At 41.4% G+C, this 12,465-nt stretch overlaps 1 protein-coding gene across 1 annotated transcript; it reads left to right on the top strand.

Moving 5' to 3' along the window:
* The first annotated feature begins 4,579 nt into the window (after nucleotides 1–4,579).
* On the top strand, nucleotides 4,580–5,483 carry LOC134487080 (oogenesin-3-like). Its single transcript, XM_087551770.1, has 2 exons — nucleotides 4,580–4,892; nucleotides 5,039–5,483. The coding sequence occupies exons 1-2, from the start codon at nucleotides 4,606–4,608 to the stop codon at nucleotides 5,307–5,309; spliced, it is 558 nt and encodes a 185-aa protein (XP_087407896.1). The 5' UTR covers nucleotides 4,580–4,605; the 3' UTR covers nucleotides 5,310–5,483.
* The last annotated feature ends 6,982 nt before the right edge of the window (nucleotides 5,484–12,465 follow it).

Below are 12,465 nucleotides of genomic sequence, written 5' to 3'. Positions count from 1 at the left end.
TCAGTAGAAGTTGGGTATTGCTACCCCATTTGTATATAGCTTGAGTTCCCAACACATGCACCCCTAGATGGCAGATGTCTATGCTCTTCCTCCTAGGCCAGGCTTCCTAATTCCTTAGTATATTTTCTTAAAACTACTAATGGGTTAGATTTGTCTTATTGTCTTTTTTTCCTAATGAACTCCCTTGACACTGTACATTTTTAGCTGTTGAAAACCATCAGCTAAATTTTGACTAAGTGTTTCTGTCAGACACTTAAGGGATGGCTCATTCATTAAGGCTTGTAATGCTTATGCAAAGGACCAGACTTTAGACCACAGTGTCTTGGTCAGAAAATCTACAACCATTTGTAATTGCAGCTCCTAGAGATTATTATCCTCCTCTGGACTCTGGGAATACTCTATGCATGCCTGGACATAACCACTCCCACACACACCTTTTCAAATGAAGAAACAAAAAATGTATACAAAGTAGACTTCGCCTAAATTAAAATGTTGCAATAATAACATCTGTTTGTATGATTAATGTGATTTTTCCTCCTAGAGTCAACATAGGCATCACAGGATCAGCGGTATAATCCTAGTTTCTATTTGTGACATCACGAGTGGGACGATCATACCAGATCATCCAAAATTGAAGGTCAGAGGAGGAAATTGCCTTTATACTAGACTTTCATTTTTGTGGTTTCTCATATTACCTTTATTAATCATACTTTTCCTTCTTTTGGGTATAGACAGGGTTTCTCTGTGTAACCTTGCCAGGCCTGGACCTTGTAGTCTAGACTAGGCTGTCTTGAAACAGAGATCCTCTTGCCTCTGCATTTAAAATTCTGGGATTAAAGGAGTACACAACCAAATACTTGTACTGTGACCTTCTGTTTGAGTGTTTGTTTGTGTTTGTTTGTTTGTTTGTTTGTTTGTTTTTGTTTGCTTGCTTGTTTAGGTATATAACATAGACTGGCTTCTGAAGTCAGACTTAGTAAAATATGCAATCCTCTTGTCTCAGATTCTCTAGTGTGAGATAATCTAAATGAAAAATGCTTTCTAGTTGGGTGTGGTGGTGCATGTCTCAAATACCAGCACTTCGGGCCATAAGCAGGTGGATCTCCATAGAATCAAGGCCACCCTGGATTACATATTGAGTTCTAGGCATCCATAAAACCAAGTTTCAGTAAAGAAGGAGGACCAGTAAAGAAAAAACAAAATCTTCGCATGAGAGCCAGAGTTACACAGAAGAACCTGTCTCAGTAAAAGAAGAAAAAATCAATGAAAGAATAAATAAATTAATTAGTAAAAGTAAGAAAGGAAGGGCGCTAAAAAGACAGCTTTCTTTCTTTTATGTTTTTACAATTAGTCTTGGTACTTTGTAGCTCTGGCAGTAATGAAACTCACTCTGTAAACAAGGCTTTGTGACCTTGACCACAGAGAGATCCCTTTGCCTCTGCCTCAGGGGTGCTGGTATTAAAAGTAAATCACCACGTTCCACTTTTGTTCATCTTTCTTTTCCAGTTACTTTGCTTTGTTTTGTGTTCTTGACACAAGGTCTCAATCTATAATTCTAGTTTACAATATTGGAACAGGCAGGCCTCAAGTTCATAAAACATCTCCTTTTTGCCTCCTAAAGATGGGATTAAGGGAGTGTGTAGGATTACTCATGGCCTTCCCCTTTCTTCTTGATGTTAATCTAAGACCTGTTTTCTGCAGGTGGGTGTGATCAAGTTGACCTAGCTATCTAGCAATTAAAAATTTAGTTGTTTTAAGTGTCTCAACTCTAAAGCTTGCTTACCTGGGACTGACAATCTAGACCTTGCTCACCTTGACTTCACACAGATCTTCCCGAGTGCCAAGACTGGTTACAAGCTAACTGTACACAGGCCCAGAGGGTATTAACCCTCCTGCCTCAGCTTCCTGAGTAGCTGGGCTCTAGTTTCTGTTCCTTCTGTCCTGAGGCCAAAGAAGTTTAACTGGGTGGAGATACTACCGATTCCGCGAGGTAGTAGCGGCAGTAAGTAGGTTTGGCTGCAAAGGGAAGGTGTGACTGGAGGAGTAGATAAAAGGCTTAGAGAGTCAGAGAAGCCACTAGAAATCTTGAAGTCACCTCATCACCCTGCTGAAATAAGAGACCTGTCACTGTGTCTGGTAAGTCCTTCACTTGCATCAGGCAAGACAACCAATCCATTTCCTACAGACCATCCACTCCCCAATGGGGACATTACAGCATAGATGACAAAATTTCTCTCATCTCTGAGAAAATTGTAAAGTGAATTTTTTTTTTTTTTTTGGATTCGAGGGTTGATTTGCTTTCATCTCAAATGTTTTTTTCTTTTGTTTGTTTGTTTCTTTGATTGCAATTCTTGGGTTTGTTTGCCTGTGATAGTTTTACTCTGTTCTCTCCCGCCTGGCACTGCTTGCTCATTTAGCCCCAGGTGCTTGAAATTTACAGTCCTCCTCCTTTTGTCTCAGGAAAGCTGGAGGTACAAAAATGTGCCTCCAAGCCCCTTACTCTACAAATTTTGGTGTTTCTGGCTAAGCTAATCCTCTCTCTCTCCCTTTCCTCCTCTACTTCTCCCTTTCCTCCTCTCCTCCCTCTCCCTCTCCTCTCCCTCTACCTCTCCCTTTCCTCCTCTCTCTCCCTTTCCTCCTCTCTCTCTGCCTCTCCCTTTCTTCCTCTCACTCTCCCTATTTCTTTCTCACTAATGGTCTTTCAGTTCAGTTTAATATTTCTGAGTCTTATAGAAAAAATGTAAGAATCTAGATATTTCAGCTGTGTGAGTGTTTGTCCTGCATTTGTGTAAGCACATGTGCCTGCCGCATTAGATCAGAAGAAATATGGATTCCCCCGGGACTGGAAATGTGACTGATTTTTATTACCATGTGGATATTGGGAACCAAACTTAGGTCTACTGTGAAAAGCATCTCTCCAGCTCCCGTTTCTGTATTCTTTGTTGGTTGGATTTTCTGTCTCTTGTAGCCCAGGTTCATCCAGCTGAAATGAACTTGAGGCAGAGATCCTTCCTCATGCCTCTACTGTCATGTGGCTACAATCTTAGGTGTGAGGCAAGGGGTCCTCTTTCTATAGAGCTAAAACTTTCTTTTCTCATAAGATGCAGAATAAACATGGATTTATTAATAGAAAATGAGGAAAGCTTCTGAATGGGAAGAGTTCAAATGGATTCAAGTTAAACCTGAAATGGCCTGTGCAAGTATACAAGATAGAGGCACCTTTGCATTGTCTTGCCTTGTCACAATATAGTATGGAGTGTTCCCTTGAAGGTACTGGCAGATGAACCCAGTGCTCTAAATGGATAAGTTCTCTCTTCAGCCCCTTAACATAAATTAACATATCCTTTAGCCTGGTTGTGAAGAATAATCCTGAGAAGAGAGTAGGAAAACAGGCTGCTGCTCATCTCACCTCCTCTGGCAACTGAGGCTGGTAAATTGCAAATTAGGCCAGCTAAGACTCTTGAACAATAGATATTGATAGGATCCTGAAAGAAATTAAAATCAACAGGTACAAAGTGGATGGCAGCTCAGACTTGGTGGGCTGAATGAGGTGAGATATGAAAGTCTCCAATTCAGTACAATGAATAGGGATAAGTTATGTCTAGAAGATGGAACCCTGGTATGAAAGAACTTTCCATTAATCACAGCCCTGTTGGTATGAAGTAGGCAGATTTCTATTAGTCAAAGACTGACCAGCCTGGTCTAAGCCAAAGTGTCAGTCCAGAAAATGCCTCATGGTGAGACCCTGTCTAAAACAAGAGTAAAATATACAACAAATAGGAAAACAAGTGTGAATAAAGTACAATAAGATAACACTAGTATGTTTTCTCTGACCTATTTTCCCCTATACTGCATGCAAGTGTAGGACCTCTTGAGGATGGATCTCAGCCTGCTCAGCTGTTGGAAGTTCAGAAGATCACCTTTTACCCTTGCTCTTTAAAACCTTCTATTTCATTTCTGTTGCTGTGCTTGTGCTTGTGCTTGGCCTTCACCACAATTCTGTATGGGGTGCTCCCTTGAAGGTACTGACAGACAAGCCTGTCTTTGACCCACGGTAGCGTCACATTGGCAATTGTGGTACTTTATTCTCCCATGTTCTGGAATAGAATTCAGGGTATCCAGACCACTTTGTAAAGGTTCTGACAGCAAAGGAACCAAACTTTACCAATTTGCCACCAGCCAAGTCCCATGTATAGACGACAGAATGTGTGAAGCTTTCCCAGGGAACCTCTCAATCAAATTCCATTGAAAATTTTTATGGAGAAATGGCTCACCCTAAAATGATGAGGTTGCACTGTCTCCAGAGAACCCACTCCTCAGGGGAGTAGCATTCACAGCAGTAGGGTTTGGGATGAGCAGATTAATGGTAAGGCACACTTCACATGGAGGATTCACAGTCAATACAAGCATGCCGGATTGTGAGAGCCATGGCTCTGAGACCAGGAGAGAGAAAGTCAAATGGGGAAATCAAATTTTACTATGTGGACTATTACCATGATCCTGATCTGGCTTCTGCAAAGGGAAAGGAAAATCTGTTCTCAGTTTTGTTCTTTATTTCTCAATGTTTCCACAGGACTCCCCCACCCCCTACCTGAATCCCTAAGGATGAGCGACCAGGCTCTCCCCACACTTGAACACCTTGCAATCCAGGGACTGGCAAGTAATGAATGCTTGGCTATCTCTGTTGTGGAGGACCTGCCCAAAGTGTTCTTTCCCCCACTGTTCAAGGAGGCCTTCATCAAGAGACGTAAAAAACTTGTTAAGCACATGGTAACAACCTGGCCCTACCCATACCTCTATATTGGCCCCCTGCTGTACGACTTCGATGTAGATACTTTCAAGGCTGTGTTGGAAGGAGTGGATAGGCTGAATTGCCAGAAGGTTCGGTCTAGGTAAGTGAATCTGAGCAAGTGGGGAAGGCAAGGCTGTGGTGTAATCCCAAAAAAGAATGTAGTGGAGAGAGGCTGAGACATTGGATCAAGGCAGATTATACATTGCACATCTAACCATCCTAATCTCCTTCCTCTTTGACTCGCAGGAGGTGTAAACTCAAAGAGCTCAATTTGCTGGATGTCCAACGTGACTTCCTGGATATATGGACTCCAACACGGGATGTTCTCCGTGTTCCAGAGGCCCAAATAGAAGAAGATTCCAATACAGTGCTGAGGCAACCACTAAGAGTTCATGCAGACTATGGCTTCCTATTGGGCGTTCTCGATCAGTACCATGCGCACTTCATGAAGTGGGTGAGGCAGAGATTACATAAAATGCGCTTCCGTTTTTATAAGTTGGTACCAAAAAGGAGATGAAAGTTGAGACAGGAAAAGCTGTTGGATCCCCTGGGATATTATGGGAGCAATCTGTACTCTTAACTCTTTAGGTATCTGTCTAGCTTCAAAATAATCATTATGTGACATAGGTTGGTTTAGAACTCATTATGTAGACAACCTCGGCTTCCACCTAAATAAAGCAGTGTACATCCCTTCCTGTGTTTTTCTTCTTGGTGTTTTTGTATGTTGGCACATACTTGACACAAAGACATGACAATTTTTCTGCCTCTTATTTATTTTACCAGATATTTTTAATTTACATTTCAAATGTTATTCCCCTTTCTGGTTTCTCATCCATAAACCCCCTCTACCACCCACCCCCCATCTACTAGGTTCTTCCCCCTCCCCAACCACACACTTCTGCTTCCCTGCCTTGACATTCCCTTACACAGGGAGGTCCAGCCTTGGCAGGACCAAGGGCTTCTCTCCTCCCATTGATGCCCAACAAGACTATCCTCTTCTACATGTGCTGCTGGAGCCATGGGTCTGTCCATATGTACTCTTGGGTAGTGGTTTAGTCCCTGGGAACTCTGGTTGGTTGGTTTTGTTCTTAAGGGGTTGCAAGTCCCTTCAGCTCCTCTTTTTTTTTTTCTCAGCCACTTTATTTCAATCCAATGTCAAGGCATAACAAGTGATACATTGTGGGGAAAAGTTCTTATTGCTTATTTCATCCCCTTATTGTGAATTCTTTATTGTCATCTCTACATAAAATTTAAAAACCTTTGATATGAACCTGTGTCCCACCCCCTGCATCCCTATTAACATGAAATAATATCTATCTTCCCATTGATAAACAGGAACTGTTATGCGCCTAATAGAAAGTATAATTCATCCATAGTGCATCAAATTGAAGCTCCTTGGCATCTCCAGTCCTTGACACAATCTTTTGAAATTTACTAACACTTCTCTGGGTGAATATATTTCAATACTACACTTTTAAAGAAAACTAAAAAGGGAAATATCAACAGCTGATCTTTTTTCTTACCTTTAACTACATGTTTATGCTTTTTTAAAAATCTTTATTAACTTGAGTATTTCTTATTTACATTTTGATTGTTATTCCCCTTCCCCATTTCAGGACCAACATCCCCCTAACCCCTCCCCGTCCCCTTCCATATGAGCCTCCCCTCCCCATCCTCCCCCCATTACCGCCCTCCCCCCAACAATCTCCTTCACTGTGGGTTCAGGCTTGGCAGGACCAAGGGCTTCCTTGCTCTCACTAGGGTATTCAGTGCTACCCGTGAGGTTGGAGCCCAGGGACAGTCCATGTATACTCTTTGGGTAGTGGCTTAGTCCCTGGAAGTTCTAGTTGGTTGGCATTGGTGTTCATATGGGGTCTCAAGCCCCTTCAAGCTCCTCCAGTCCTTTCTCTGTTTCCTTCAACGGGGGTCCCATTCTCAGTTCAGTGGATTGCTGCTGGCATTTGCCTATGTATTTGCTGTATTCTGGGTATGTCTCTCAGGAGAGATCTACATCTGGTTCTTGTCAGCCTGCACTTGTTTGCTTCATCCAATCTAGTTTGATGGAGGTATATGCATGGGCCACATGTGGGGCAGGCTCTGAATGGGTATTCCTTCTGCCTCTGTTCTAACTTTGCCTCCCAATTCCTTGCCAAGGGTATTCTTGTTCCCCTTTTAAAGAAGGAGTTAAGTATTCGCATTTTGGTCATCCTTCTTGAGTTTGTGTTCTGTGCATCTAGGGTAATTCAAGCATTTGGACTTATTAATAACCACTTATCAATGAGTGCATACCATGTGTGGTTTTCTGTGATTGGGTTACCTCAGGATGATATTTTCCAGTTCCATCCATTTGCCTATGAATTTCATAAAGTTATTGTTTTTTGATAGCTGAGTAATATTCCATTGTGTAGATGTACCACATTTTCTGTATCCATTCCTCTGTTGAAGGGCATCTGGGTTCTTTCCAGCTTCTGGCTATTATAAATAAGGCTGCGATGAACATAGTGGAGCACGTGTCTTTGTTATATGTTGGGGCATCTTTTGGGTATGTGCCCAAGAGTTGTATAGCTGGGTCCTCTGGTAGTTCAGTGTCCAATTTTCTGAGGAACCTCCAGACTGATTTCCAGAATGGTTGTAACAGTCTGCAATCTCACCAACAGTGGAGGAGTGTTCCTCTTTCTTCAAATCCTCACCAGCATTTGCTGTCCCCTGAGTTTTTGAACTTAGCCATTCTCACTGGTGTGAAGTGAAATCTCAAGGTTGTTTTGATTTGCATTTCCCTTATGACTAAAGATGTTGAATATTTCTTTAGGTGTTTCTCAGCCATTTGGCATTCCTCAGCTCTGAATTCTTTAACTCTGAACCCCATTTTTCATAGGGTTATTTGTCTCCCTGCAGTCTAACTTCTTGAGTTCTTTGTATTTTTTGGATATAAGCCCTCTATCTGTTGTAGGATTCATAAAGATCTTTTCCCAATCTGTTGGTTGCCATTTTGTCCTAACATCAGTGTCCTTTGCCTTACAGAAGCTTTGCAGTTTTATGAGATCCCATTTGTCGATTCTTGATCTTAGAGCATAAGCCTTTGGTGTTTTGTTCAGGAAATTTTCTCCAGTGCTCATGTGTTCGAGATGCTTCCCCACTGTTTCTTCTATTAGTTTGAGTGTATCTGGTTTGATGTGGAGGTCCTTGATCCACTTGGACTTAAGCTTTGTACAGGGTGATAAGCATGGATCGATCTGCATTCTTCTACATGCTGACTTCCAGTTGAACCAGCACCATTTGCTGAAAATGCTATCTTTTTTCCATTGGATGGTTTTGGCTCTTTGTCAAAAATCAAGTGACCATAGGTGTGTGGGTTCATTTCTGGGTCTTCATTTATATTCCATTGGTCTATCTGTCTGTCTCTGTACCAATACCATGCAATTTTTATCACTATTGCTCAGTAATACTGCTTGTGTTCAGGGATAGTGATTCCCGAGAAGTCCTTTTATTGTTGAGGATAGTTTTAGCTATCCTGGGTTTTTTGTTATTCCAGATGAATTTGCTCTGGATTCCAGATGAAATTGTTCTGTCTAACTCTCTGAAGAATTGGATTGGTATTTTGGTGGGGATTGCATTGAATCTATAGATCGCTTTTGGTAAAAAGGCCATTTTTACAACATTAATCCTGCTAATCCATGAGCATGGGAGATCTTTCCATCTTCTGAGATCTTCTTCAATTTCTTTCTTCAGAGGCTTGAACTTCTTATCATACAGATCTTACTTGCTTGGTTAAAGTCACACCGAGGTATTTTATATTATTTGGGACTATTATGAAGGGTGTTGTTTCCCTAATTTCTTTCTCAGCTTGTTTCTCTTTTGTGTAGAGGAAGGCTACTGATTTATTTGAGTTAATTTTATACCCAGCTATTTGCTGAAGTTGTTTATCAGCTTTAGTAGTTCTCTGGTGGAACTTTTGTGATCGCTTAAATATACTATCATATCATCTGCCAATAGTGATATTTTGACTTCTTCTTTTCCAATCTGTATCCCCTTGATATCCTTTTGTTGTCTGATTGCTCTGGCTAGAACTTCAAGAACTATAGTGAATAAGTAGGGAGAGAATGGGCAGCCTTGTCTAGTCCCTGATTTTAGTGGGATTGCTTCAAGTTTCTCTATTTAGTTGAATGTTAGCTACTGGTTTGCCGTATATGGCTTTTACTATGTTTAGGTATGGGCCTTGAATTTCTATTCTTTCCAGATTATTTACATTTTAAATGTTATCCCCCTTCCCAGTTTCCCTTCTACAAACCCTCTATTCAATCCCTCCTTTCACCTACTTGTATGAGGGAGCTTTCCTATCCATCCACCCACTCTTGCCTCACCATCTTAGCATTCCCCTATGTTGAGGTATAGAGTCTCCAGGATGAAGAGTCTCTCTTCCCATTGATTCCTGATAAGGTGGTCCTCTGCTATATAAGCAGCTGGAGTCCTAGACTCCTACATGTGTCCTTTTTGATGGTTTAGTCCCTTGGAGCTCTGGGGAGTCTGATTGGTTGATATTGTTCTTCCTATGGGGTGACAAACCCCCTTGGTATCCTCAGTCCTTCCTCTAACTCCTCCATTGGGGACCCCATGCTCAGTATGATGGGTAGATGCAAGCATCCACATCTGTATCAGAAAAGCTCTCATGGAGCCTCATAGGAAATATCCCTATCAGGCTCCTGTCAGCAAGCACTTTTGGCATCAGCAATAGTGACTGGGATTGGTGGCAACATATAAGATGGGTTCCCAGGTGGAGCAGTCTCTGGATGATCTCTCATTCAGTCTGTGCTCCACTGTCCCTGTATTTCCTCCCATGAGTAATTTGTCCCCTCTTCTAAAAAGGAATGTCTGTGTTCCACTGTCCCTGTATTTCCTCCCATGAGTAATTTGTCCCCTCTTCTAAAAAGGAATGTAGCATCCACACTTTGCCGCTTGGGGTTTTTTTTGTTTGTTTTTTTCTAGAATTTTATCAAGTATTTTTGGGTCGGTATTCATAAGGGAAGTAGGTCTCAAGTTCTCTTTCTTTTATAGGTCTTTGTGTAATTTAGGTATAAGCCTAACTGGCTTCATAGAAGGAATTAGATAGTGTTCTTTCTGTTTCTATTTTGTGGCATAGTTTGTACAGTATTGGTATTAGGTCTTCTATGAAGGTCTGATAGAATTCTCCACTAAACCCATCTGGTCCTAGGCATTTTTTGGTTGGAAGACATTTAATAGCTGCTTCTATTTCTTTAAGAGTTATGGGAATGTTTTGATGGTTTATCTCATCCTGATTTAATTTTGGTACCTGGTATCTGTCTAGAATATTGTTCATTTCATTCAGACTTTCCAGTTTTGTTGACTATAGGCTTTTTTGTAGTAGGATCAGATAATTTTTTTTTAATTTCCTCAGATCCTGTTATCTCTTCCTCTTCTTTTTGTATTGGATTTTTCATTTACACTTAAACTGTTATCCCCTTTCCTGTTTTCCTGTCCATAAAACCTATACCACCCCCCCTCTTCTATGAGGGTGTTTTGCCACCCAACCATCCACCCATTCCCACCTCCCTTCCCTGACATTCCCCTATACTGGGAGTTCCAGCCTTGGCAGGACCAAGGGCTTCTCCTTCCATTGATGACCAACAAAGCCATTCTCTGCTACATATGCAAATGGAGTCATAGGTCTGTCCATGTGTAGTCTTTGGATGGTGATGTAGTCCCTGGGAGCTCTGGTTGGTATTGTTTTTATTGGGTTGCAAGCCCCTTCAGCTCCTTCAATCCTTTCTCTAACTCCTCCAATGGTGACCCCATGCTCAGTTCAATGGTGAGCTGTGAGCATTTGCCTCTGTATTTGTCATGCTCTGGAAAAGTCTCTTAGGAGGTAGCTATATCTAGCTCCTATTGGCATGCATTTCTTGACATCAGCAATATTGTTTGGGTTTGGTGGCTATATGTATATGGACTGGATCTCCAGGTAGGGCAGACTCTGAATGGACATTCCTTCAGTACTTCTCACACATCCAGGAATCAGAAAGCCAGAGTCCATGCTCTGGCAATAACAGAGAACTCAGTCTTCAATCTTATCCAATCTTGTGATCTCCAAAACAAATGATCACTCTTAGCATGTGGATTCTCTTATAAGCATCCACAGTGGAAAAGGTTAACCATTTTCCAATGGTATACCAATCCCTTCTACTTTTAATTGCATGCCTAGTCAGAAGGGTTATGCAGGAGCACACAGTCTGACCAGAGTCTTCTTACAGGAAAGAGATAGTGAACAACTTTGCAGGCCCTCAAGGAAATATAGTGATGATGTTAGAAGCCCAACTAGCCTTATTGTCCTTTCAACAGGTTGATCTCTCCTGGGAAGAGCTAAGGGGAATATGTGAGATGTTGTCAGTATGTACTACTTAATCTTTTAGAGATGAGTGTGGGCAACCTGGGCTTTTTTATATTAATTTGGGAGATGATATAAAATTTCTGTTAAATCATGGCCACATGGCTATACAATCAGACCACATCTGAAATACAAAACCAAATTAAGACATGCAACTGTCCCCAGAGCAACTGGAAAGCTGTGCTACTGTATGACGGCACCTGCTTATGTGAGTCTTAAAGGAGAAGCCAAGTGTATAATGACTACAGGGAGAAGTGTTTCCCATGTTGGGTTGGGGTCCAGAGGAAGAAAGCAATGTAGTTATATGTATCAATAATTCTAAGTTTTTTTTTACACTTTAAAATATGGTATTGCCTACAAAGTAGTCTTCAGTGGAATTGGCTATCCTTCCAATCCTGAATGGAACTGATTTTGTAGCCCAGGCTTTTACCTACTTACCATGCTCCTGCCTGTAATTCGGATTGTTGGGGTGTCTTTTTTCCTTCCACCATGCTTGCCTAGTGCACTATGCTTTTAAAACTCTGCATAGATGCCAGATGAGCTAGTGGGAGTATGTAATTGTACCTCTTTGGAGGAAGAGTTTGGGAGGATTCCAGATCAATCTAATCTATATAGGGTATTTCCAGCTACTCCAGATTAGAGGAAATCAAGTGAAATAGGATTTTAAATTACTTCATAGAAGTTGTTCCATTAGAGGGGGCTTGTTCCCACTACACAAGTCTTCTACCATTCAGCCACACTCCCAATTATTTTGTTTAATTTCATGTAGAGATGATGTCTCTTTGTGTATCCAAGTATAGCCCACAATGTGATCTTTTACGCTCAGAATATTAATTATAGTTTCCAGATGTGGCTGTTAAATGCTACTTTGCCGGGGTTGGGGATTTAGCTCAGTGGTAGAGCGCTTGCCTAGGAAGCGCAAGGCCCTGGGTTCGGTCCCCAGCTCCGAAAAAAAAAAAAAAAAAAAAAATGCTACTTTGCCACATACATTCATACATACATACATACATACATACATACATACATACAGTATATAATCACTCTCAGACAATGTCTAGTCAAGTAGATAAGTTCACTCCTGCCTCACTATCCTAGTATTCCCCTATGTTGAGGCATAGAGTGTCCACAGGAAAAAGCCTTCCCATTGAAACCAGGTAAGGTAATTCTTTGCTACATATGCATCTGGAGCTGTGGGCCCCTCCATGTGTACTCTTTGGTTTGTGGTTTAGTCCCTAGGACTCTTGGGAGTTTGGTTGGTTGATATTATTGTTATTCC

Source organism: Rattus norvegicus, chromosome 5 (genome assembly GCF_021556685.1).
Source record: "Rattus norvegicus strain SHRSP/BbbUtx chromosome 5, alternate assembly SHRSP_T2T, whole genome shotgun sequence".
NCBI classification, from domain to species: Eukaryota; Metazoa; Chordata; class Mammalia; order Rodentia; family Muridae; genus Rattus; species Rattus norvegicus.
The sequence above is the reverse complement of the archived record's forward strand: the minus strand, read 5'-3'. Positions and strand labels throughout refer to the sequence as shown.